Raw genomic sequence first — 26,408 nt, 5'->3', positions numbered from 1 at the left:
AGCCACATTTTAGGACTCTGCAGGCAACAGGTTGAACGTCCATGCTCTGGCAGGAGCCCTGACTCTCAACAGATACAGACAAACATGCACACAGGCAATGCAAGGCCTTTGGAAGTGAGCAGTACCATAGGAGAATTCAAGAGGTCTTTTCTCTTTGGTCTGACCTTTTGGTCTGACCTTTCCCCGCAATGAAAGCAAAACTCCTGTTTTTTTGCAAATGCACTTTCTGGCCTTAGAACACGCACTTAAACAAATGTAATAGGGACATTTTTTTATAAATCTAAATGGTTACCCATCATCTAGCTAGTCATCAAGAGGCAATAGGCAGAAAAAGCAGTTTTAAAAACTATCCAGCAGACCTTGTTTTATTTAATTCTTTATTTTGACATCAAATAGCTTGAGAAAATCTTGGACAGGTAAAGTATGCTGCTGGATTTTTTTTTTAACGTCTTTTGTAACATTTGTTTCAAGGTGCAAAAGAGGTTTACATGTGTGTTTCATGTTACATAGCAAAACTTTAACAAAACAAGAAGATGTCAAAAACAGTATACGCATCAGCAGAATAATCCAACAAATACATTATGGCACTTGAGCCTTGTACTAAAGAAAGGGCTCTACAATGAAAAGATAGGTAGTGCGCAAAAAAAGCTTCTTTTTATATATATATACACACACACTAAGGGAGCATAAAGTGGCTTTTTAATGCAAGTCTTTGTGACTAGCAACTTCTTTCTTTTCATTCTCAGATGGTCACTATCTAATGAAAACAGATTACTTATTGGAGGTGCACAGGTATACAGAGCATACTCATTGAAGAGGGGATTGCAATATGGCAGCATATATTTCTTTAAAAGTTTAGGCACATTTGAATGCAAAAAATGAATTTTTTAAAAAAAATCTCCTACAGACAGTGCAAAATTTGAAGTGCCCTCACAAAGGCAACAATCACTTAGAAAACAACCTTTAGGACATAAAATGATATCTATATTTGAATTAAAACATAAAAAAGAATGCAAGTAGAAAAAAAAGGTTTGTAATGAAATATGAATTTTTGGTACCCAAAATTTAAATCACTGAAGGCAATGTGAAATTGTGGTATATTTTTGGGTACTGACTAAGCATGCTATGCATTAAGACCTGGCTTTAACTTCATAAATAGAAAAATATTCAGTTTTGTAAGCTGTAATATATTTGTAAATAGCTTTCAGAATAGCTGACGTAATGCTGAATAATTGATCACACTAATTCTGCTGTCACTATCTTAGTGTTTGCATCCACACAATCCTGCTAGTTTTAAATTGGGATGCATCCTAGTTTTAAAAGCAGGATATATGTACAAGAACAGGGATAGATCTTGTTCCCATTTAAGTCTATGGTTAGATTGACTTCAGTGGGGCAGGATTTTTGGTGGAAACAGTTCTAATTCTCGGATGTTTGGTTTCATTTTTGGCCCAGATCTTTAAGAATTAAAATAATCAATTATTGAAATGGGTCATGAGTCCAGTTTGAGACCTACCGCTTCCCCTGCAAAACACACTGACCTTGCATTATCAGTATAAACGTAAGCTGTTCCTTCTTTCTTCCGTAGTGACAAGTTTTCTAATTTACCAATCTCGTAAATGTACGAGAAGGAAAAAAATCAGGAAATGTCACTGACAACGTAACAGTAAAGTCACCACACACACCAAGAAATTGCTCCTGCTTTTTTTGTTTGTTTGATTTTTACTTCAGAACAACTCCTGTTGTCTTTCATAAGAGTTTTACCTGAGACAAAGTCTGCAAGATCAAGTCCACTACAAACAAGAAGTGGCTTTTATACTCTGTTGGAAACCCAGACATCATCAGATGAGCAAGTTCATATTACTACTTCACATGTGCCCTGAACTTCTTAAAGTGATTGTTATTTGAATGGCAACAGGTTTGCTATGCAAAACAAGTTCATCTGCTCTATTATTGTTTGGTAAAAGCATAATTAGCTTCCCTGAATATTTTTCCTTCTCAAACACAGTCTCTACAGGATATTATTTTTCTTTTTCATGTCCAGCACTAGGTATCTCAGTTAGTGCTGGCTTCTCTACTGCAAATATAAAAGTATATATAAAATATTATCATCATATAAGCTAACAACCAGTTAGCCTCAGGCACAGATAACTACATATGTGATATGGTACCTCAAAAGCATATGAAAACATATTCTGTTTTATGTATTATAGACTTTGTCAGCTGGGTTTACTGAATGGCTACATTCAATTGTCTGATATGTGAGCAATGCATCTTTTATATATAACATTATTTAAGGTGCTTTTTTAAGAAAAAATTAAGTTTTGAACAAGTTAATGATGTTGATCACAGACACTGCCTCCAAGTTAAACGTATGTATTGTGGGAAATCATTATTTTTCAATCTTCGGCTCCCACTGCTTTTGTTACAATGTACATTTGAACTAAATGAGATCTTACTGCAAAGGCCAAGGCTAACAAAGAATCCCAAGTTGCTGGTGTGCACCCCTATTTGTCAAATCATTTTCAATAGTCTCGGCCATGTTTTGATACCCTTCCTTATGTTGGGTAGCACTTTATCCCCCATGCAGGCTCATTGACTTCAGTGGGACAATTTGTAGCTGATGGTCCTACTCACCATGAGTAAAGTATCAGAATCTAGCCCTCTGTTTCCAGTTGCCAACCATGGCCCACATTCATTTATTTAAATTCATCCAAGGATTAAGTTTGACCCAGTGTACTTATTTGTTGGGAGAACCAAGGAAGGAGCCATTAATTTAAATAATGTGAAGTTTAGAGGAGCTCTGTCTAGTTTATCATAAAGAACATGGAAGTTGTTAACATACTATATTTGACTGGCAACTCTGGGCTACAATTGGGTTGACATTTGTCTTTTAAACTTAGATACAAGGTTTCCAGTGGCCCATTCGGATCTTCACCTCTGCTTATTTGTGTCAATAATATACAGTACACCAAGATTTTCTCAACACACGAAAAAATTGCTACAAAATGAAAATAAAAATGTGTGCATTTTGAACAAGGCACTTAGGAGCCCCCAACGGTCTTTGGGTATGAATTGCAAAGAAATACCAATGCTTTCTCTGCATAAGCACAAAGACAAGTGCTTTATCATATTCACACAAAAAATGAGGCTACTGGAAATGAAACTAGTGATATGCGTTAGCAAAAGGCTGTGGAATTAAGAGGAGATGAAAGTGCTTCACAAGTTGAGAGCTCACCAGCTTCATAGGGATTCTGAAAAAATACAACACATGCAGCTAGTAGTTACCTGTAGATTTAGAACTAAAGTCTGTGTTCTGATATATACATCCTCCCCTCCTCCCCACTAACTCCCTCTGAAGTCAAGATGCACATGCCTTTGGCTTGCAGCGTAAACTTGTACTGTCCCTCTCTATGTCTGTTCTTCCCTACTGCAAGTTGTTTATCAGCATACAAGGAGTTCTACTTTTGTTGCAGTGGGGACCGTTAGAAATGGTCATTTATTGCAATATTTGCAGTATTCCCTTTCATTAGGATGTGAGATACGGCAATCAACTGAACTAGATAGGGTGGCAAATGCCTAATTTTTAATGGTACAGGAAGATTACAGTTTATCTTCCTCTTTATTAGATGCCCTTCATAAGTGGTTTAAACTCCTATTAGTGTCAGTGGGAATTACATGCATTCATGATTCCAAGGTCCAAAGGGACCATTGTGATCATCTAGTCTGTAGTCTGACCTCCTGTATAACACAAGCCATAGAGCTTCCTCAAAATAAATGTATGGGTGAGTTGAATAGAGTTTGACAACACTTATTAATATTAAAGGCAATGGCATACATCCATAGAAAGGCACACATGTTTCCCAGCTGGCTTCCCATCAAAGCACTACACATCCCAGGACTGAGATCAGAGAAGATTAAGTGCATTCGATCCAGCATGGCCACTGGGTGAGATAACTGCAACTGGATATAAATTCAATGCATTCATGAAGGGGGAAAAACATCTGCTGATGTCAGCCAGTAAGGGAAATCTTAAAACAATATTACTTTCAGAAAGGTGCACTTTGTCACCATACGAATGACAGGATGGACCAAGATCTGAGCTATGTAACTAGGCAGTCTTTAGTGGGGCTTCCTTGTGGCTCATCCTGGAGCCACTGAACTTTTCAGTGGAAACATCAATTACTTAAATTCAACTCGGGCCCAGGCTCAAATGATTCTCAGCAAAGGGTCAACAAAGCCAAAATCTTGGGCTGATAAACGCTACAGGAATCCTCACCCTAATTAATGCATGGGGTAAATAAGAGCCATTGCAAATTTCAAATTAAGTTGGCCTCCCATCCTTGCAGGCCATCCATAATAACAAAACCTCTTCCATTAAGGGTTTTAGCAAATGATCAATGAACACTCAGACTGGAAATCACTGGTGCCTATTGGAGTGTTTACACGTGTGGCAATTTAGCTAAAGTGATGTATGAACTAGGTAGTATGCTGTTGGGATTCTCAGAACCTTGTAGGCTTTTTTAACATGGGAACGCTCATACTGTGTTTTGCAAATTCTCATCTTCCCTGTTTACATAAAAGGACTGCAAGGAATGTGATGAAGTTGATGCAGTTGTCAACTGGCTCCGATTCTCTTCTTCCATCGGGGCAGCATTTTTGGCTGCTGGGGCATGCAATCGGTGAGCATCTAGCATTTCCAGCAGTAAATCATAAAGGGGGACTACATTTTTGCACTTCATGTTGTATAGGTGCTCCATCCCTTTATTGCTGTGGATTTCAATGAAAACAAAGTCAGAGGACACTCCATAATGAGATGACAATCCATAATACTTACAGTGATTGCCATTAAAAAGCTATCATCTGGCAACAGTTACCACACAATGATACCTAAGATATCACAGTTTCCCCCCAATGTGTTGGCTTTTAATGCTAATCGCATATCCAGCCCATAACTACCAAATCATTGGATTGCCAGACTTACCATAACAAGAAAAATAACAAAGTTTACAAATGGCAAAAGAACAAAAACAAAAACAAACCACCACCCTGGGTTTTGCCTGAACGTCTAGATCAGTTCTGGGATGAAAAAAAATGAGGGAGTGTTACTAACCCTTTCACCACTCATATTTGTAACTTTAGTGACGCTTGCCACTATTTTAAATGTCACTTATGTAGTGGGATCAAGGAACCCTAACTCCATTCACCAACCAACCAGTGTGCTTTGCCCACCTTAAAAATAAACTGTACCTGTTTAGAACTGTCAGATTTCTAACACTCCAGCTATAAGGTATAGGAGCCCAGTTTCACGTCAAGAACTGAATAATTGAATGGATCAGGGTTGTATAGACCTTTTGCTTAGACTAAGAGCAAATTAAATTCTTCAAACACTGTTAATATTTAATAACTGTTAATTATTATTAAAAATCATGGAGATAGAGTCTGAATTCCCTACTTTGAGAATGCCTGTCCCTATCAATGTGAGCAGGGTTTGCGGAACTGGGGTGTTATATACCGCTGCAATTTACTCAGTATGTTATAAACAGAGTAAGACATTGTGTTTATAACAACAACAATCAGGTCCTGCCTCCATCATCAGACCCCCTTGCAGTATAGTGACACCAGAAGCAGAGGAACCTTAAAGAGCACAAGAAACAAATAGCGTTAGGGACAGTTTCCCCTCCCACATGATATTAAACAGAAGGGCTGTTTCTATTTTGGAATTATGGGCCACACTGTGATACCCTCACTCACACTGACTAGCATGTTGCCCCACAAGTAGTCTCACTGAAGAAAAAGACCACTTGTTGAGTAAGTTACTATTCAACACGAGTTTATCAAAATCTGGCTGTATCAACAGAGCAAAACCTTCCTTGCATGCTGAACTTTGCACAGTCGTCTTGTACAATGCCAGAAGGCTGCATGTGCATTCTCTCACCTCATGTGCCTGATGTGCGAGAGTATGAGGAGGAGCTGAGCCAGTCGTCTGTGTTGCTGATCCGGAGAGAGACCTGACTTGGCCATTAAATGAATCAATGTATCTGTGATTTTGTCCAGAACACGATGAATATGCTCCTTCTCTTCCAAAGATTTCAAGGTGCTGGAAAGAAATGTATACACACCTGGGGTGGGGTGGGGGGAGAACAACACAAAGAGAGATTAGACTTTCACAGCTACAGTCTCATAGACAGGGATCTTAAGAGGCCAGAAGAGGCATGAGAGCCAAATGCAATATGAACTTAGTTCTCTTCTGGCAGTAGGAAGGAGAACAGGAGGTTAGAGACAACCTAAATAGAACATGGCTAAGGAAAGAAGGGAGGTCTCTCCAAAATGACAATGGTGAGAATCAGGAATGGACACACATTGGTCTAGATGAAAAACAAAACAATGGGTATACTCAGAAAATATTAAACAACCCAAACTGCAAATACGAGTGACAAACAATAAATAACCAGTTTTCTTGTTAAGCCTCCGCTGCTCCTGCTGCTTCAGCTCCCAGAGATTATTATTAAACGTGGTGGTGGCTTTCATGCACAAATCCAGCTCCACCCACCCACCCAAAGAGGGTATGGTGAAAGCAAACTGATTGGCACTTTGGTTGGAGTCCTTTATGCTGTATCTACAATAAAACAAGGTAGAAAAAGTGTTTCTGCATGAGGAAAAGTGTTTCTCATAGATAAACATAATGTGGGATAATCAAAGTGACTGAAAGGGAAAATTACACTGCAGCCTTTACCCCACTTCCTCTATGTCTTAGGGTCTCTGGCTATTTCAAAGAATCTTTTTTTCCCCAAGGAAGGTGATGCTATTAGGTCAGTTATTGTATTCTTCAAACAAGATGGGCGGGGTTTGTAAAAGACTAAACTCCATTCTTTATAAATTCCAAGCCACAGACCTTCATAAACAATCCACAATAAAATCTAGCACTTGCAGTTTACTATTTTTCTCAATGCAGTCTGATAGCACTGGTCCAATCTGAAATTAACCAGCAACCAGTATAGTAGTGATGACAGCATCTGGAGAAACAGTCAAGTGGAACTGGAGATAAAGGGCCAGATTATGAGTTCAGTTACTCCAGATTTAAACCCAGGTAAGAGATCAATTTACGATAGTTATAATAAATCTCCCACTTTTCTTGCTCCATCATGCTCTGTATTAGACCTCATTGAGTAATTGTGTAACTGGTTTGAAGTTACTTCTGTCCCCACCTCTACTGTCTGTCACCTCCTAGTCCCTCACATTTGTTAGCTGTTTGGTGCAAGGATCCTGTTTTCTATCTGTATTGAGAGACACCTACAGCTCCTTTGGACACCGTTAGAAATAATCGTATTAATAATAATGATCATAAGTGTAATTCTGTAATTCACTCTAATAGGTTTAATAGGTAAACCAATTAAATTAATTTTCTGCTTTGACAGAAATATCACCACATTGGTTTCCAGAGATAAAGGGTGATCACTTTGCCAAATACCACCGATCCTTTTATCAGATCCAATCTAACAGCAAGAACTCCAGCATTCTGTTGCTGCCTTTGTGTTTCTGATGCTTGTTCTCCTTGACCACAATGGTAAGGAAGAGCCCTTGAAGCACTGCACTGCTGAACTGAATGTACTTTTCAAAAATACAGCTTTGTTTTGCAGCTGAAAGGTTTATTTAGTTTTCTGCAGCCCTGAAGGGATAGATTCCGTTTTGTTATTGAGCTGGTGAAATGGCAGCACTGTCCTAGTTATGAGAGACAAGTTGTCGCCATGGTATCTTGGGAGAAATTCACAAATGGTATCAATATGGTGCAGGGGTCGGCAACCTTTCAGAAGCGGTGTGCCGAGTCTTCATTTATTCACTCTAATTTAAGGTTTCGCGTGCCAGTCATACATTTTAACGTTTTTAGAAGGTCTCTTTCTATAAGTCTTTAATATAGAACTAAACTATTGTGGTATGTAAAGTAAATAAGGTTTTTAAGATGTTTAAGAAGCTTCATTAAAACTTAAATTAAATTGCAGATCTTATCAGTTTAGTATAGCGGTTCTTTACGTGGGGTGCGAGATGCCCTTTCTGGGGGTGCGAGACATGCGAGATTTTTTTAGAAGGTAAATCATCGAAAACACAAATTAAGCAAAGGCACATAAGAACAACTACTTTGTTTCATCAAACTTATGTATTTATTAACATTATACATTTTTAACAATTTCTGTAATATACAAAGTTTTTAAGTTTAAGTTTTCAAGCTAATTGTAGTGTAATTTTTGATAAGGGGTGAGAGAACATCTTTTAAGAACTCCAGACCATCAGCAGGCTGAGCGGGGCCAGGTGTAGTGTATTAAATTGCTCCCCATAGGAACGTGCTACTGATGGTGTACTACTTACGGCTGCCTGTCCTGATGCTCTGAACGGCATGTTAGGGGACGGAGAACAGGGGTGGTTGGACAGGCGTGGGAGTCCCGGGGAGCCTGTCAGGGGTCGGGAGTGTGGATAGCGGGCGGGGCAGTCAGGGGGCGGTCAGGAGACAAGGAGCAGGGTGGGTTGGATGGGTCAGGGGTTATGAGGTGGGCAGTCAGGGGACGGGAGGGAGGCACAGCCTTCCCTACCCCAGTGTAGTGTATTAACATTTCTCCCCGTAGGAATGTGCTACTTACGGTGTACTACCTAGGACTGCCAGTCCTGGTGCTCTGCAAGCAGCACATTCCTACGGGGAGAAATTTAATACACTGCACCAGCAGACAGAACCCCAGCCCAGCAGCGGGCTGGGCGGCTCAGCCTGCCGCTGGTCTGGGGTTCCATCCGCCGGCTCCTGCCAGCCGGGTCCCGGCTGCTGGTCCCGCTCAGCCCGCTGCCGGTCTGGGGTTCCGTTCACCCAGGCTGGCAGTGGGCTAAGCAGGGGCAGCGGCCGGGACCCGGCTGGCAGTAGCGTGCCAGTAAAAATCGGCTCTCGTGCTGTCTTTGCCATGCGTGCTGCAGGTTGCTGACCCCTGATATAGTGCATCTTGCAGTGCAAATACAAACTCTCACTTTTCCATACAGAGGGAGAGAGGCTTGAAGAGAAAAAAGCCGCTTTTACTTTTTTCGGCTCAAGACCACAGAGAAAGGACGAAGTTACAAGAAACAATTAAAAGAGACAGAGACCTGATTGGTGGTGGAGGAAGTGTGGAATTAGATATTAGATGATGATAGTGTCAAGGAATCCTCATCACTGGAGGTTTTTAAGAACACATTGGACAAAACACTTGTCAGGGATAGTCTAGATTTACTTAGTCCTGCTATAGCGTAGGGGGATAAACTTCATGACTTCTTGAGGTCCCTTCCTGCCCTGTATGTCTACAGTTAATCTCAATATTCTCTAATATGACTGTGCACTAAAAATTTCAGGAAAAGGAAAGTGTTCTAGACTTAATAAAAATCATTTGTCTGGTGCAATAACTCTACACAACACCTTAGAAATACAATTTAACAGATTAGATTTGAGATTGATTTTAAATATTTTTGGCTAAACATGTCTAATTCAAATTGGCTGAAAACACATTTAATTCCTCTTGAGATCAATTGTGTTTGTTCTATGTATATGTAATTTGTGTAACATGGTTCTCAAAATTTTTTCCGAGATTTTTGTGTACATTTTTCATCTGTTTTTGCTTTGTGACATTTGTGTGTATTTTCTACAGGTTATGTTTCCAAATATAATGTCTGTATTTTTTCTGTATATTTTCCACAGGAATCCAGTCTCCTTCTCTATACAGGGAATGAGGTAGCCATAACATATTTCTTTTTATCCTCCTCATTCAATGTGTGGCCACAGGCATGGTTTACCATACACTATCCACCTTGAGTACAGAATTACTCATTTCTTTTTTTTATTACACTTACCATAGTAGTTTCTAAGTGCATCACAAATATTCATTAATTTATCTTTATGACATCCCTGCAGAGAGGAGTTTTTACAGATGGAGAATTGAGGAAGAGAGAGATTAAGGGCAAAATTTGCAAGCATTTGTGGTGGGTGGCTCAATCACTGGGCAGCCAGCTTGAGACACTGACAACCTGATTTTTCAGAAAACTTAGCATTTTTGTCACACTTTATATGTTTTCAGCACTGTACAGATATTTATTAATTCATCATTACAACACCCCAGCGAGGTAGGTGGGTGAAATACTATGACCCCATTTTACAGTTGGGGAAATTGAAATGCAAAGTGACTTGCCTAGGATTCAAACACAGGGCCTCCTTTTGCCTAACCCATGTTCACTCCTCAGACCATACTGCTAGGGGTTTTAAGTAGCTGCAGCTCTCACTCAATTCATCTACAGTTGTGAGAGCTCAGCACTTTTGCAAATCAGGCCCAGGAGTCTCAGGTTAGGCACCCATAAAAGTTCATGACCACCTGGGAAAAGTTTGGTTTAAGAGACTTTCGTAGCATCACACAAGAACTCTGTGGCAGAGGCAGGGATATAATCCAATTCTTCAGAGTGGCATTCAACATCTTAACCACAATGTTATCCTTTCTCTTTCTGTGGCCCATAACCTTTTTCTCTACACGCATTCCTGCAATAAACGAGCCCCAGGAGTCTTACAGACACCACAAGTCATTCTCTATGCAACCCTAATTCATTCCCACAGCACTGGTCATCCTATGCATTGAATGAAGTAGGGTCCTGTGGAAAAAACAATATGTGATTGTGTAATTAACACATGAGCCATAATGTGTGCACGTAAGAGAACCTAAACCATCCACAAAAAAGTGACATTGACCCAAGGTGCATTCTGGGCAATATTCATTCCTGGACCTGATTAAAGTTCTGATATCTCATAGCCCAGTATAACTAGGAGGTGTGGGGGTGTCAAGGTTCCTTCCTCACTCTGAACTCTAGGGTACAGATATGGGGACCTGTGTGAAAGACCCCCTAAGTTTATTCTTACCAGCTTAGGTTTAAAGCTGCCACCACCAAAGTGTCTAACAAAAACAACAGGGGAAGTGCCCACTTGGAAATGTCTCCCCACCCAAAATATCCCCCCAAGCACTACACCCCCTTTCCTGGGGAAGTCTTGATAAAAATCCTCACCAATTTGCAGAGGTGAACACAGACCCAAACCCTTGGATCTTAAGAACAATGAAAAAGCAATCAGGTTCTTAAAAGAGAATTTTAATTAAAGAAAAAGTAAAAGAATCACCTCTGTAAATTCAGGATGGTAAACACCTTACAGGGTAATCAGATTCAAAACACAGAGAATCCCTCTAGGCAAAACCTTAAGTTACAAAAAGACACAAGAACAGGAATATACATTCCATTCAGCACAACTTATTTTATCAGCCATTTAAACAAAACAAAATTGAACACATCTCCAACTAGATTGCTTATTAGCCCTTTACAGGAGTTCTGACCTGCATTCCTGCTCTGGTCCCAGCAAAAGCATCACACAGACAGAGAGGACACTTTGCTTTTCCCCCGCTCCAGCTTTGAAAGTATCTTGTCTCCTCATTGGTCATTTTGGTCAGGTGCCAGCGAGGTTACCTTTAGCTTCTTAACCCTTTACAGGTGAAAGGGTTTTTCCTCTGGCCGGGAGGGATTTAAAGGTGGTTAGCCTTCCCTTTATATTTATGACAGGGGCAGTGTCTAAAGTTTTGCTACATATATTTCCAAAGGACATACAGCATATGCTGCTAGCCCTGTATCTCTCTCTCACTCCCCCTCTGAAGGCTGCATAGTTGTTCTCTTCAGTGCTGAGTGAGTAATGCAGCCATGCCATCCCAAAATCGTTACAATACAATGTTTCTTTTATAGCCCCCACCACATACAAAATAAAAACTTTCAATAAGCAGAACATAAAGTCTTTGCGTTCGTTTTTCAGTAGTGCATGCTGGACAGATTTATTACAGTTATTTTGCTCATATACCCAAGAGGTAAGAACACCTCAACCCCACACTATTTAGATCCAAGTGCACTCACTTCTTAGTTTTGTACAATTTCCCCATTATAAGAAGAAAACAAAACCCTCTATAACAAAAGCCAGATAGATACCACAAAGCACGGTTGGCAAGGTCTGAAAAGGATACCGTCTAAGCAAGTCCTGGCATTGCCAATCTGAATAGCATCGCACTAGAGCACTCAACTTACTAAACTCCAACTGAGGAACAAGGACACTTCAAAGTGTGGGTCAAACAAAATAGACAAGAAACATAAATGGAACAAAAAATCTTGAATGATGTAGTAATCATTTTCTAGGGTTAAATCAGATATTTCTTGTAAATCAACAATATGCAAAGAGGATAATTCAATTTCAACGTATTGGCTAAAAATGATCATAATTGCCATGATAATCACTTACACAGATCTTTTTTTATTTTCAGGAAGTATTAAATTTTTTTGCTCTTATGAAGAGACTATATGTTGTTATTTTATCCTCAATTTATCACATTGATAATTATGTTTGCCATATCAATTTAAAGTATGCTGAATAACTGTGTTTCCTCAGATATACACTTTGTGATAATTATTGGTGAATGGTGTGGCTAAAGCTATTGGTAAATGCATTAAAAACCACACTGGGCTGAGATTTGTGGGGATACACATTTGAGGAACTGTAGAGCTGATTTCCCATGTAGAAATTGCCTCAGAACTCCCTTCCAAACTATTCATAGTAGGGGCAACCAACATGTCACACTACTATTGGCTGGTGTCTCACAACCACCCTAAGTAACCTTCTAAACAGTTATCAAAGGCTTAGAGGACCCATTACAGCTGCTCAGGGAAGCATGCCACACAGAGCTGCTCCTTTTCCCCAGTCCAATTCAAATCACCGAGGCTTTTCCCCCCACAGAGTTTGTAAACTATGTCAGCCTGATGGGCTGAAAGGGAACCAGGAAACTCTGGGAGCACTGTCTCTGGGGCATCTAGCTCAGCTGGGGCTCATGGGGCTTGTAGGCTCCCAGCTCCCCTTCAGCCCACCTGCTGGAATTTCATTTTGAAATTATCAAAATGAATGTTTGATTTTTTTGCAATGAAACAGATTTCAGATTTCTGTCTCACTAAGAATTTTGAAATTTTTGGTTTTTGTCCCAAAACTGGAACCAAACCAAATTTTCAGAAACATCTATGAAAGAGAATTACAGTTCTCCACCCAGCACTTGTTGAGAAGTACTGACAGTGTCCTAGCAGCCTGGGAGACCGTCAGAAAGCTGGGATTCTAACCTGACTTTCGGTGTTCCCCTTAGGCATAACCTGGAGAAGGGTAGGAGACTCTAAGGTTAAGTAGAGCAACAAGTGTGGTCCAGTACCACTGGAAATTCATTTTCCATTGTGATATAATTACACACTTTACAACAGAATCCACTTTGCTCTGCCATTGGCTGTTTTGAGCCCACAGTTACCAGAACTCTACATTATTCAAAAGTTACTTTAGATTCTGACTAAAAATGACACTGTTAGGTAAGGTGGTATCAATTTTATATAATCACTTTTGGGAGTAGAACCTCTTAACAGAAATTAACATTATGACTTTAGAATATGGCTGTATGCTCCAGCTTGAATTTAAAATAAATATTTGTCTATTTTCTCTAATTTTAAACAGACAAAACATTCTGCAACCCTGCATCCCAAACTAAAGGGAAAAATCGTAGGGAAAGGTTGCAGACCAAATTGGATGAACAAGCATCTCAAACAGGTTATCAAGAGAAAGCAAAAAGTCTTTAAGTAATGGAAGAAGGGACAGATCAGCAAGGAAAACTGTCTTTTGGAGGTCAGAAAGCATTAAAAAAGAGTGAGAATTGCCAAAAGCCAAGCTGAGCTAGACCTTGCAAAGGAAACAAAAAACAATAGTAAAATGTTCTTTAGCCATATCAATAAAAAGAAAACAAGGAAAGAATAAGCAGCACAGCTAAATATGGAGGATGGAGTGGAGATTAAAGATAATCTAGGTATGGCCCAACAAATACTTTGCCTCAGTTTTTAAAATGGGTAATGAGGAGCTTAGGGGGCAGTGGCACAGGGCTGATAGGAACAAGGATATGGAAGCAGAAATTACCACATCTGAGTTAGAAGCCAAACTCAACAGCTTGATGGGACCACATCAGGAGGCCTAGATCAACTCCATCCAAAAATATTACAGGAACTGGCACATGAAAGTGCTAGTCTAATAGTAAGGATTCTTAATGACTCCATAAACTCAGGGCTCATACCCTATGACTGGAGAATTGCAAATATAGTACCTATATTTAAGAAAGGAAAAAAGTGATCTGCAAAACTACAGGCCTGTTAGTTTGACCTCAGTTGTGTGGAAGGTTTTAGAACAAAATGTTGAGAGAGGGGTTAAGAATAAAGAGGTAAAAGGTAACAGGGATAAAATACAACACAGTTTTACTAAAAGTAGATCATGCCAGACCAACCTGATCTCTTTCTTTGAGAAGAAAACCAATTTTCAGGACAAAAGAAATGCAGTAGATCTACTCTATCTGGATTTCAGTGAAGTATTTGATACAGTTCCACAAACAAATGATTAATTAAATTAGAAAAGATGTGGGTTAATATGAGAATTGAAAGGAGGGTAAGGAACTGGTTAAAGGGGAGAGTATAGTCTTCATGCTGAAAGATCAACTGTCAGGCTGGAGGGAGGTTGCAAATGAAGTGCCTCAAAGATCAGTCTTGGGACCAATCTTATTTAAACATTTTCATTAAAGACCTTGGCAGAAAAAGCGATAATGTGATAATAAAATTTGTGGATGACACAAATTTGGGAGGTATTGCAAATATGGAGAAGGACCAGAAATATCATACAAGAAGATCTGAATGACCTTGAAAACTGAAGTAAATGAAATGGTATGAAATTTAATTGTGTAAAGTCATGCATTTAGGGACTAACAACAAGCAGGATGGAGCGAGGCTGTTCTCAGTGGTGGCAGATGACAGAACAAGAAGCAATGGTCTCAAGTTGCAGCGTGGGAGGTCTAGGTTGGATATTAGGAAAAACTATTTCACTAGGAGGGTGGTGAAGCACTGGAATGGGTTACGTAGGGAGGTGGTGGAATCTCCATCCTTAGAGGTTTTTAAGGCCCGGCTTGACAAAGCCCTGGCTGGGATAATTTAGTTGGGGTTGGTCCTGCTTTGAGTAGGGGGTTGAACTAGATGACCTCCTGACGTTTCTTCCAACCCATATCTTCTATGATCCTATGAAGGCTGAGGGGAAATATGATTGCTCTCTATAAATACATCGGAGGGATAAATGCTAGGGAGGGAGAGGAGTTATTTAATTTAAGTGCCAGCGTTGGCCAAGAACAAATGGATATAAACTGGACACAAGCAAGTTTAGGCTTGAAATTATACAAAGGCTTCTAATCACCAGTGGAGTGAAGTTCTGGAACAACCTTCCAAGGGGAATAGTGGGGGCAAAAAACCTAAGTTATAAGATGGAGCTTGATAAGTTTATGAAGCGGATGGTATGATGAGATTGCTTACAATGGTATATGGCCCATCTACAACTGTTATTTGCAAATATTTCCAATGCCCGTAGATGGAACACTAGAAGGGGAGGGCTCTAGTTTCTACAGAGAATTCTTTCTAGGTGTCTGGCTGATGGGTCTTTCCCACATGCTCAGGGTCTAACAGACTGCCATATTTGGGATCAGGAAGGAATCTTCCATCAGGAGAGATTGGTAAGGTACTTAGGGGTTGCCACCTTCCTCTGCAACATGGGCCACAGGTCACTTGCTGCTTTGAACTAGAGCAAGGATTCTCAGACTGGGAGTTGTTACCCCTCAGGGGGTCATGAGGTTATTTATTACATGCAGGTCACAAGCTATCAGCCTCCACCCACCAAACCCTGCTTCACCTCCAGCATTTATAATAGTGTTAAATATATATTAAAAAGTGTGCCTTTAATTTATAAGGGGGAATCACACTCAGAGGCTTGCTGTGTTAAAGGGGTCACCAATACAAAAGTTTGAGAACAATGGAACTAGAGTAAATGGTGGCTTCTCTGTAATTTGAAGCCTTTAAATCACGATTTGAGGACTTAGGTAACTCAGCTAGAGGTTATGGAGCTACTATAGGAGTGGGTGGGTGAGGTTCTGTGGCTCAAATGCAAAGGAGATCAGATTAGATGATCGTGATGATCTCTTTTGGCCATAAATTTAAGGTGGGGTCAATTTTCTGTAATCGCTTCTGGGAGTAGAGCCTCCTTTAACATAACTTATCATTACGGCTTTAGAAAAGTGCTGTATGCTTTAGCCTGCACTTAGAACACATATGTTTCTATTTTCTCTCATTTTAAATAGATGAAACCTTCTGGTCAGAGATGCAAGATCCTTTCTTTTTGTGCCTTACTTCTCAGCTTTATTTGGCCATTTCAACCTCAAGGTCTTTACATACATTCTGACAAATTTAGCCATGCCTTTGCCATCCCTTCCCTTAGTTTTACCACCTAAACAGGAATGTTTAAACTCCAGTTCTAAAACTAAAATTAGAATCACCCCTTGACACTATGAGGGTTGCTTCAACTACTGTCATCACCTCCTCTCAGATCTTTTTAATACTAATCTTGACCCACCCCGACCCCCAATCCATCGAAAATACTGCCCAAATCATCCTTCAGGTCTGTTGCTTTCAGTATATCAACTGCTTTTTGAGTCAATTCCCTGGCTACTTTTTGTACTGAACAAGTTTACACTGTCTGTCTTTGCCTTAAGGCTGTACATCACAAATTCCCTGTCTAATTCTCTGATCCAACCTCTTTTCACATCCAAACAACAACTGAAATCAAACAGGTTTCAGAGTGGTAGCAGTGTTAGTCTGTATCAGCAAAAAGAATGAGGAGTGTACACACACATACACGCACGCACACACAGAGAACATGAAACGATGGGTGTTGCCATACCAACTCTAAGGAGACAAATCAATTAAAGTGGGCTATTATCATCAGGAGGAATAATTAACGGTTTGTAGTGGTAATCAGGATGGCCCATTTTAAAGAGTTGACAAGAAGGTGTGAGTAACAGTATGGGAAAAAATTAGCAAGGGGAAATAGTTTTTAGTTTGTGTAATGACCCATCCACTCCCAATCTTTATTCAGGCCTAACTTGATAGTGTCTAGTTTGCAAATTAATTCCAGTTCTGCAATTTCTTGTTGGAGTCTGTTTTTGAATTTTTTTTGGTGAAGAATTGCCACTTTTAGGTCTGTAAACAGCAACAGTAATTGAATTACTACATTAAATAATAAAAAGTGTTTATGTGAACATGCCACTTACCTGAATTGAGCAGGATGATTGACTTAAGGCACACAAATTCCTCCCCCTGGAGATTCATCACACGGAACCGAGCAGCAGTGGCCAGCAGCATGTCAAAGATCTCTACCATGCCCTCTACGCACTTCCCTTGATTCCTGCAAGAATGCAACCACAAAGCAAGCTATTCACAGATTTATCCAAACAGCAAGATGTTTTTCATCCCCAGATCCTTCCACTACAATTTGACTTCTTAACTATCAACTCCATTCTGATTGCGTAGTGCTTTTACTCACTATGCTTACTGTGCACCAACGTGTCTAAGCAAAGTGGAAGGTAGTTGAGGATAAGGGCCAACATCCAAAGTGAAAATATAGAGATGTTTATTTTTCCGAAAGAGTTCCTAATTACTTAATGGTCTGTACACCAGTAGGAGTCATCATGCAGGTTAACTTCCTGTGAGCAAACCATCTTAAGAACAAAGATTTTTTTTTTAAAAGATATTTTCCTTGTTTCTTTTCCCCCTTATTGCTTTGATTCATTTGTCTTCTCTTTTTCTTTAATTTTTCTTTATGCTTCACAGTACTTCTCCCTAATCTTTTCCTGTTGGCATTATAAACTAGTATTCTGGCATGTTACTCATATTTCTCTTACATTAGTGTAATGATTCAGGAGTCCCTTATTAGTTAATGGCACTCATGCCATGACATTATATGATTTTGTTTATCTCAAGACAAAGCTCAGTGATGCTGTAAAGCATCCAGCCAGCCCACTAACAACAGCATTTAATCCACGACCCACTGTTCACAATGACAGATTTTGGGCAATTAAATCAGGTGGTTCAGATGCAGTCAGAGTAGTAGTTATCCTTATGGGATGCTATTGATGGTTGTTTGCATTTCCCTCACGCAGGTACAGCTGAGCTAATCTGAGTCAGGAGGAAGAATGTATGGAATTATATAGAGAACAGACATTCTCTAACCCGCTGGACCAATGTCACACCAGGTGCAATTCTACTGACCTAATGGCATGGCACCAGGGATGAATTTGGCCCTGTGAAACTAAGTAGTAATATGTCATTGTTATAATGCAAAGAATTACTGAGTTTGCCACTAGAAAGGAAAATCCTTACCAAGTGCAAAAGGTGATCAGATAGTAAATAAAAAGACTAATTTTTCTTATTCCTCTGCAGTTTAGTCCTGCAAACTCATTTTGGATTCTGCAAACTTCAAGAGGTTGTACAGGTATAATTGATTAGAACTTTATTAAAAAAAGAAACTGATAAGGGACAAGGTCGAATAGAATCTTCAGATTACTATCTGTTAGCTAACTGGTCTGTGTAGTCCTAACAGGAATAAAAATAGATAAAACTTATTTGAATGTATCAGAATTTAGAACTATGAGTGCTCATGTGAGCACATCTTTTGATTAAGAAAAGGTCAACTTTACATAACCAGTTTTTGAGTAAAACAGTACTTTAAAGATCACTACTACAGAAAACTGCAAAAAACATTTTAAATCATGTGTATATTCAAATATTACTTATTTCAGTGCTCCAAGGGTAGACAAGACACTTGTGAATCTTCTAGTACCAAAGCAAGTAATTGCAAAGCAACATTAACTTCTTTCAGTGAAGGACAGTTTAAATGACAGTACTTTCTCACCTACACCAATTAACACCGCAGTTTTCTGACATAGTAGGAGCTCAGTTACTATGGTGATAAGCACAGAATAAAATCCTAGATGGAAAGATATTCAAGTGGGTACTCAAAGAAAGAGACAGACTACTGAGGAGGGTTCAGTCTAAAATCAGTTATCTTTAGTCTGTTTATTTACAATGCTCCAGCAGGATCGTGCCAAACCAACCTGATCTCTTTCTTTGAGAAAGTAACAGATTTTTTTAGACAAAGGAAATGCAGTGGGTCTAATTTACCTAGATTTCAGTAAGGCGTTTGATACCGTGCCACATGGGGAATTATTAGTTAAATTGGAAAAGATGGGGATCAATAAGAACACTGAAAGGTGGATAAGGAATTGGTTGAAGGGGAGACTACAACGGGTCCTACTGAAAGGTGAACTGTCAGGCTGGAGGGAGGTTACCAGTGGAGTTCCTCAAGGATCAGTTTTGGGACCAATCTTATTTAATCTTTTTATTACTGACCTCGGCACAAAAAGTGGGAGTGTGCTAATAAAGTTTGCGGATGATAGAAAGCTGGGAGGTATTGCCAATTTAGAGAAGGACCGGGGTATCATGCAGGAGGATCTGGATGACCTTGTAAACTGGAAAAAGAAAAGGAGTACTTGTGGCACCTTAGAGACTAACCAATTTATTTGAGCATGAGCTTTCGTGAGCTACAGCTCACTTCATCAAACTGGAGTAATAGTAATAGGATGAAATTTAATAGTGAGAAGTATAAGGTTACGCATTTAGGGATTAATAACAAGAATTTTAGTTATAAGCTGGGGACGCATCAATTAGAAGTAACGGAGGAGAAGGACCTTGGAGTATTGGTTGATCATAGGATGACTATGAGCCGCCAATGTGATATGGCCATGAAAAAAGTTAATGCTGTCTTGGGATGCATCAAGAGAGGTATTTCCAGAAGGGATAAGGAGGTTTTAGTACCATTATACAAGGCACTGGTGAGACCTCACCTGGAATACTGTGTGCAGTTCTGGTCTCCCATGTTTAAGAAGGATGAATTCAAACTGGAACAGGTACAGAGAAAGGCTACTAGGATGATCTGAGGAATGGAAAACTTGTCTTATGAAAGGAGACTCAAGGAGCTTGTCTTGTTTAGCCTAACTAAAAGAAGGTTGAGGGGAGCTATGATTGCTCTCTATAAATATATCAGAGGGATAAATACTGGAGAGGGAGAGGAATTATTTAAGCTCAGTACCAATGTGGACACAAGTACAAATGGATATAAAATGGCCACCAGGAAGTTTAGACTTGAAATTAGAGAAGGTTTCTAACCATCAGAGGAGTGAAGCTTTGGAATAGTGTTCCAAGAGAAGCAGTGGGGGCAAAAGATCTATCTGGCTTTAAGATTAAACTCGATAAGTTTATGGAGGAGATGGTATGATGGGATAATATGATTTTGGTAATTAATTGACCTTTAAATATTCATGGTAAATAGGCTTAATGGCCTATGATGGGATGGGATCTGAGTTGCCCAGGAAAGAATTTTCTGTAGTATCTGGCTGGTGAAACTTGCCCATATGCTCAGGGTTTAGCTGATCGCCATATTTGGGGTTGGGAAGTAATGTTCCTCCAGGGCAGATTGGAAGAGGCCCTGGAGGTTTTGCGCCTTCCTCTATAGCATGGGGCACGGGTCACTTGCTGGAGGATTCTCTGCTCCTTGAAGTCTTTAAACCACGATTTGAGGACTTCAATAGCTCAGACATAGGTGAGGTTTTTCATAGGAGTGGGTGGGTGAGATTCTGTGGCCTGCGTTGTGCAGGAGGTCAGATTAGATGATCATAATGGTCCCTTCTGATCTTAATATCTATGAATCTATATGGAATTGAGGCAATGGGCTAAACTCAACCTTGGTGTATGTGGATGCAACTCTGTTGAAATTAATGTTTGCATCTCCTTACACAAGAGATTAATTTGAACCAAGAAGTGGAGTTTTCAGTTATGCTGGCCAGAAAACAAGAATTCTGTTTGGGGGCTGGGGGTGAAATTGAGGTTTTGCAATTTGTTTTCATTCTGCATTGAAAAAAAACCATGACTTTATGAGATTTTTTTGGTGAAATAATAATAAATAAATAAATAAATAATAGAGACACACACATATACACACACCCATCCCAGAATAGCCAATGTCCAGGGCACTCACCTAGGATGGATATGAATGTAGGTTTCGCACATGCCAAGTGAGTCCTCTAACCACTGAGCTATAGGCTATTGGGGGGCAGAGGAAGAGATGGCAGAGGGGTGGGTTGTCTCTCAATCCCTCCTATTGGAGCTGTTCCACTTTGTATAAATAAATATTCATGGATGGAGCAGAGGAGGAAGAGGAAGAGCAAGAGCGACTCTATAGCCTGGTGGGCAGGGTATTTACCTGGGAGGTTAGAGACCTAAGTTTAAGTCCCTGCTCTGAATGAGGCACTCATGTTCCAGGTTAATGCCCTAACCACTGGGCTATTGCCTATTCTGGAGCAGGTCTCTCTGTCTCTCTCAAAATTCTAGTTATCAGTCACTTGATTTCAGACCAGCAAGAGCAGCTAAAACACAGGGTGTGGTCATTTGCAAAAGCAGCTGCTGCTCAGCCTCAGTATTGAATCACTAACATTACAGCAGCAAGACTGGTGAAACTGCATGGGTAAAATAGTGTGGAAAGTCTGTACATTGGTACGCTAAAATGTACCTCTCTGTATGGACATCAATAAAGTGAAAAGAAAAGAGGTATTAAAGATTTTCATGGACAAATGAAAATAATTAGTAATGCAATGCAAGGGGTAAATGATACATCCGATGAAGTGAGCTGTAGCTCACGAAAGCTTATGCTCCAATAAATTTGTTAGCCTCTAAGGTGCCACAAGTACTCCTTCTCTTTTTGCGAATACAGACTAACACGGCTGCTACTCTGAATACAATCCATGCTTTCCCTCAGATCTCTACTTCTTGTTAAAATGTAATTCCTCAGAAAACAAATCCCTTGAATCATTACATGAAGTTTTATAATAAGACAGGTATCTTGTTCTGTTCAGCTTCTTTGTTTCTGGCTGAGCAGCTAGTGGTTTTGTGTTAAACTGGAGCAGGATTAAACCTCCACACGTAGAACTGTGCAAGGTTTCAGAGGAGCTAAAGTCTTTATTTCAACAGTTTGCAAATTCCCAGATAAAAATGAGACAAGAATTATGGATAGCTAGCAGTAAGAAAAGGATTTCAGTATGCACTGGCTATTGACATATTCTAAAGAATGTTTCCATTGCAGACCATTAAGGAGGCTGTGTAAGAAATATATTTGCTCCTCAAAAGCCATCTAGCTACTATCAGCCAGTTTTCAGCTTAAAGCACCTAAAAACATCACACAGTCTGGACTGATTCTGAGATTTTCACATTACTGTTTTCAATGTATATTTCTTGGCAAAGACAGATTTTTAAGGTGCGTCAATGAGCTCTCATTTTAAGGAGAGGTTTCAGAGTAACAGCCGTGTTAGTCTGTATTTGCAAAAAGAAAAGGAGTACTTGTGGCACCTTAGAGACTAACCAATTTATTTGAGCATGAGCTTTCGTGAGCTACAGCTCACTTCATCGGATGCATACCGTGGAAACTGCAGCAGACTTTATATACACACAGAGATCATGAAACAATTGTTGAAATTGTTTATACAATTATATACACACAAATATATAAACACGGAATTGTTTCATGATCTCTGTGTGTATATAAAGTCTGCTGCAGTTTCCACGGTATGCATCCGATTCATGATCTCTGTGTGTATATAAAGTCTGCTGCAGTTTCCACGGTATGCATCTGATGAAGTGAGCTGTAGCTCACGAAAGCTCATGCTCAAATAAATTGGTTAGTCTCTAAGGTGCCACAAGTACTCCTTTTCATTTTAAGGAGAGAGTCATATGATTCAACTGAGAGGAAAAAAATCTTTCAATAGCAAGCAATATACTTTGATCAATCAGGTACCCTACTGATAACGTTTTTGTAAAGAACTTCATGTGTAACGATACTGACCTATTTAGATATTTTAATGGCTACTAGTTCACACGCTCAATATTTCAATCAAGGATGTCTTGTCAAGTAGCTCTACTGTAAGGCTAAAACTTTAGATTACTTTGGCCTCAGCAAAAATCTTAAATATTTATCATTTAGTTATTTGTCTATGGAAGAGAAGAATGAGGGGGGTTTGATAGCTGCTTTCAACTACCTGAAAGGGGGTTCCAAAGAGGATGGATCTAGACTGTTCTCAGTGGTAGCAGATGACAGAACAAGGAGTAATGGTCTCAAGTTGCAGCGGGGGAGATTTAGGTTGGATATTAGGAAAAACATTTTCAGTAGGAGGGTGGTGAAACACTGGAATGCGTTACCTAGGGAGGTGGTGGAATCTCCTTCCTTAGAAGTTTTTAAGGTCAGGCTTGACAAAGCCCTGGCTGGGATGATTTAATTGGGGATCGGTCCTGCTTTGAGCAGGGGGTTGAACTAGGTGACCTCCTGAGGTCCCTTCCAACCCTGATATTCTATGATTCTATGATTTGCAACACTATGGCCTTAATTTTCAAACTTGTATCTAAAAAGTACTAAATTCACATTTAAGCACCTACCGAAAAATTACCTGAATTTCACAGATTCTGAACACCTGCAGTTCCCATTTACTTCAATGGCAGCTGAGGATCCTACAGACTCTCCGAAAATCCAACTTTTAAAATTAGGTGTCAATGTGGGTTTAGTTGTCTAACTCTAAGTTCCCAGATTTGAAAATACTGGCTTATGAGACTTGTGCCTTATTCACAGAGGTTCCCACTGAAGTCAATGGGAGCTGCAGGTGCTTAGCAGTTTTGAAAAAAATCTGGCCTGTAGTCTAATATTGCCAGGATGGCCAATAGGATCTTAATGCTCTTTGCTGATAAAATTACCCTGCTAAAGCTATAGGAGATAGATCAATTAATATCTGTTCCAGAAGAGAAAAGAAGAAACTTCTCTGTAGAGGACTCTGTGCTATTTGTTTGTTTCATTTCAGAGATCCTTTCAGTCACAAGGATTTTTAAAGTTTGACCAACTGTGCATGAATTAGAAGGCTTAGAGCATAAGACATTAATAAGACACTCATATGACAGAATTTATGGGGAAGAAATTATGGGATGTCTGTATCTTGGTTTAGGAAGGAAAGTGAAAACACCAGTGAATATTTGATTATTCACTGACTCCCTGCCCACTCAAGATTGCTCTCCTCATCTTCAGGAACCCTCATGATCCCAATATATCTCCATGATTTCATCTCTCCCTATGCTCCCTGTCACACTTCCCAACATAACTGCACCTCTGACCCCTTCAATGCCTACTTGAGAGCACACCACTCAGCAATCACCTATCTCAGAGTAGAGTGCAACAATCCTCTCTCTTGAGACTGGGGACTTAGACTGTAGACTCCTGCAATTCACTGTGATCACCTCACCATATCTGACCTCAGTTCAGCGCCTGCATTTCCACTCTTTCAGGGGCAATAATAGGGTTATCAATGACCATCAGCTCTGATAGAAAAGTGCTATTTGTTCTGAACAAAAGCAATTCGGAGAAATCATATCATAAAAAACAAACAACTTATTTGCTTTTCTAGCTTACCAGGTAGTCAGCCATCTTCTACATGGAGCCCCTGATAGGATTAGTGTACTTCAAGCCCTCTCACAGGGCCTGTCTCTGGTCATGGACTCGTGCCAGTTCTTGGATCAAGTGTGAGTGACACCCTCTTTCTAAGTTAGGAATGTCACTTTATAAACTTTCAGGTATTTTGCATGTTAGGCCTCTTGAGCTATTTCCAGGGAATGAAACTTCAAAATGACTTGTTACCTACATTGTTTTCGGTATTGGATATTTTCGTTAATTAATCCTCATTGACATTAGTTCCTGCCAGACACCTCCTTTATCTTACCCCTTGAGACAGAAATCCAATCTCAATCACTTGTAAGCTCATAAATATGTATCAAACACATAAATGTTATAATAGTATTTGCATAGACCATATGTCTGTGGCATCAGTGTATCTCCTTATAATACACTTTGGAAAGATGCAATATTCAAAGTCTCATATATGTTACACCCCCCTTCTCCAATTTTGACTTATATCAGTGATTGCTCTTTTGCTGCTACCACAGCAATTATTTGGTGAAGTCTGCTCTCTTCCCTCCTGATTCCCCATCCCTTTTTCAAATGAAGCTCAAAGCTTCTACCTGTTCTGTGTTGCCCAAAATCAGGAAGCTATAATTCATACTTGCACTCCCTATTACCAACCTTTCACATCTCTCATTTACTTTCCCCTTAGTATTGTGGTAGCTGGCTGTTGCACATTGTGAGATATTGATACTGGTTAACACATCCACTGTCAGAGGTCTCCTCTGTTGCCTTCCATTTTTCCAACAATGAATAAGAGTATTATCAAACATTTAGAGCTTGAACTTCTATTTAAACCAGTGTAGGCTAAGTATAGCACACCATGGGACATGATGTCACCTTACCTGATCACTCTTGTTACAGTGTGTATGGTAACACCCATTGTTTCATGTTCTCTGTGTGTATAAAATCTCCCCACTGGATTTTCCACTACATGCATCCGATGAAGTGAGCTGTAGCTCACGAAAGCTTATGCTCAAATAAATTTGTTAGTCTCTGAGGTGCCACAAGTCCTCCTTTTCTTTTTGCAGATACAGCCTAACACGGCTGCTACTCTGAAACAAGTTAAACTAAGTGACAAACTTGAAAGTCACTACTTGAACTCTCAAGTTGCTATTCTTTACATTGTCATCCCTACTGATTTTGTCAAGAGCAGTGAAAGCAGCAGTTGTCTGTTTACTCTGAAATGAGAGACCTGAATTGAGAGACCTCGTGGAGGTGGTTTTTTAGCACTCTGGGAGAGCTCTCTCCCAGCACACTGCCATGACTACACAAGCCACGTTAAAGCAGCGGTGTAGACTAGCCCTCAGAGTGAGGGATTTTGGTCAGATACTTATAAATCCCCAGTGTCACCTAATCCTTTATTGTTATACAATGGTAAAAAGAAGGATTTTAAGTGAGTGCTTGGAGAGGTTCATGGAATGATCTAGTTCCAGCATTTATTTATTTATTACTAGCATTGAGCCTTTTAACCAAGCATATAAATACGCAGCCAGCACCTGAGTACAGAATAAAAGCCTTTACATCACCCTCTTTCAGGATGATTTCCTCTGCAAGGACAGTGGCAAAAGGTTTCTATTTGGACTACTGTGGTTGGTGCTTGTGCTTCAAACTGGCACTGAGTGCAGATGTGCACAAAATGAAAAAAAGGTAACTGAGCATGAACTTTTCATTTTTCAAAAAGCTCTCTAGTTTTGGTTCCAATTTAATTTTGGACAAAGATTTGGAGGGAATGGAGATTCTACTTTATCCATAGTGGTCTGTTCATCCCGAATACATTTCCCAGTCCTTTAGAATCATAGGATATCAGAGTTGGAAGGGACCTCAGGAGGTCATCTAGTCCAACCCCCTGCTC

General features: G+C 39.8%; 1 protein-coding gene across 2 annotated transcripts in view; it reads right to left on the bottom strand.

Moving 5' to 3' along the window:
* Nucleotides 1–389: 389 nt before the first annotated feature.
* The window catches only part of ESR1 (estrogen receptor 1), a 285,291-nt gene continuing 259,272 nt past the window's right edge, over nt 390–26,408 (bottom strand). For both annotated transcript variants that reach the window (XM_084623937.1, XM_084623936.1), the window contains exons 7-9: nt 17,226–17,359; nt 5,939–6,122; nt 390–4,770 (exon numbers count right to left, since the gene is read on the bottom strand). In XM_084623937.1, coding sequence (XP_084480063.1) covers nt 4,539–4,770; nt 5,939–6,122; nt 17,226–17,359 — 550 coding nt within the window. In that variant the 3' untranslated portion in view covers nt 390–4,538. The remainder of the gene's footprint in view (nt 4,771–5,938; nt 6,123–17,225; nt 17,360–26,408) is intronic.

Source organism: Lepidochelys olivacea (genome assembly GCF_965140295.1).
Source record: "Lepidochelys olivacea isolate rLepOli2 genome assembly, chromosome: 3".
Lineage (NCBI taxonomy): Eukaryota > Metazoa > Chordata > Testudines > Cheloniidae > Lepidochelys > Lepidochelys olivacea.
The sequence above is the reverse complement of the archived record's forward strand: the minus strand, read 5'-3'. Positions and strand labels throughout refer to the sequence as shown.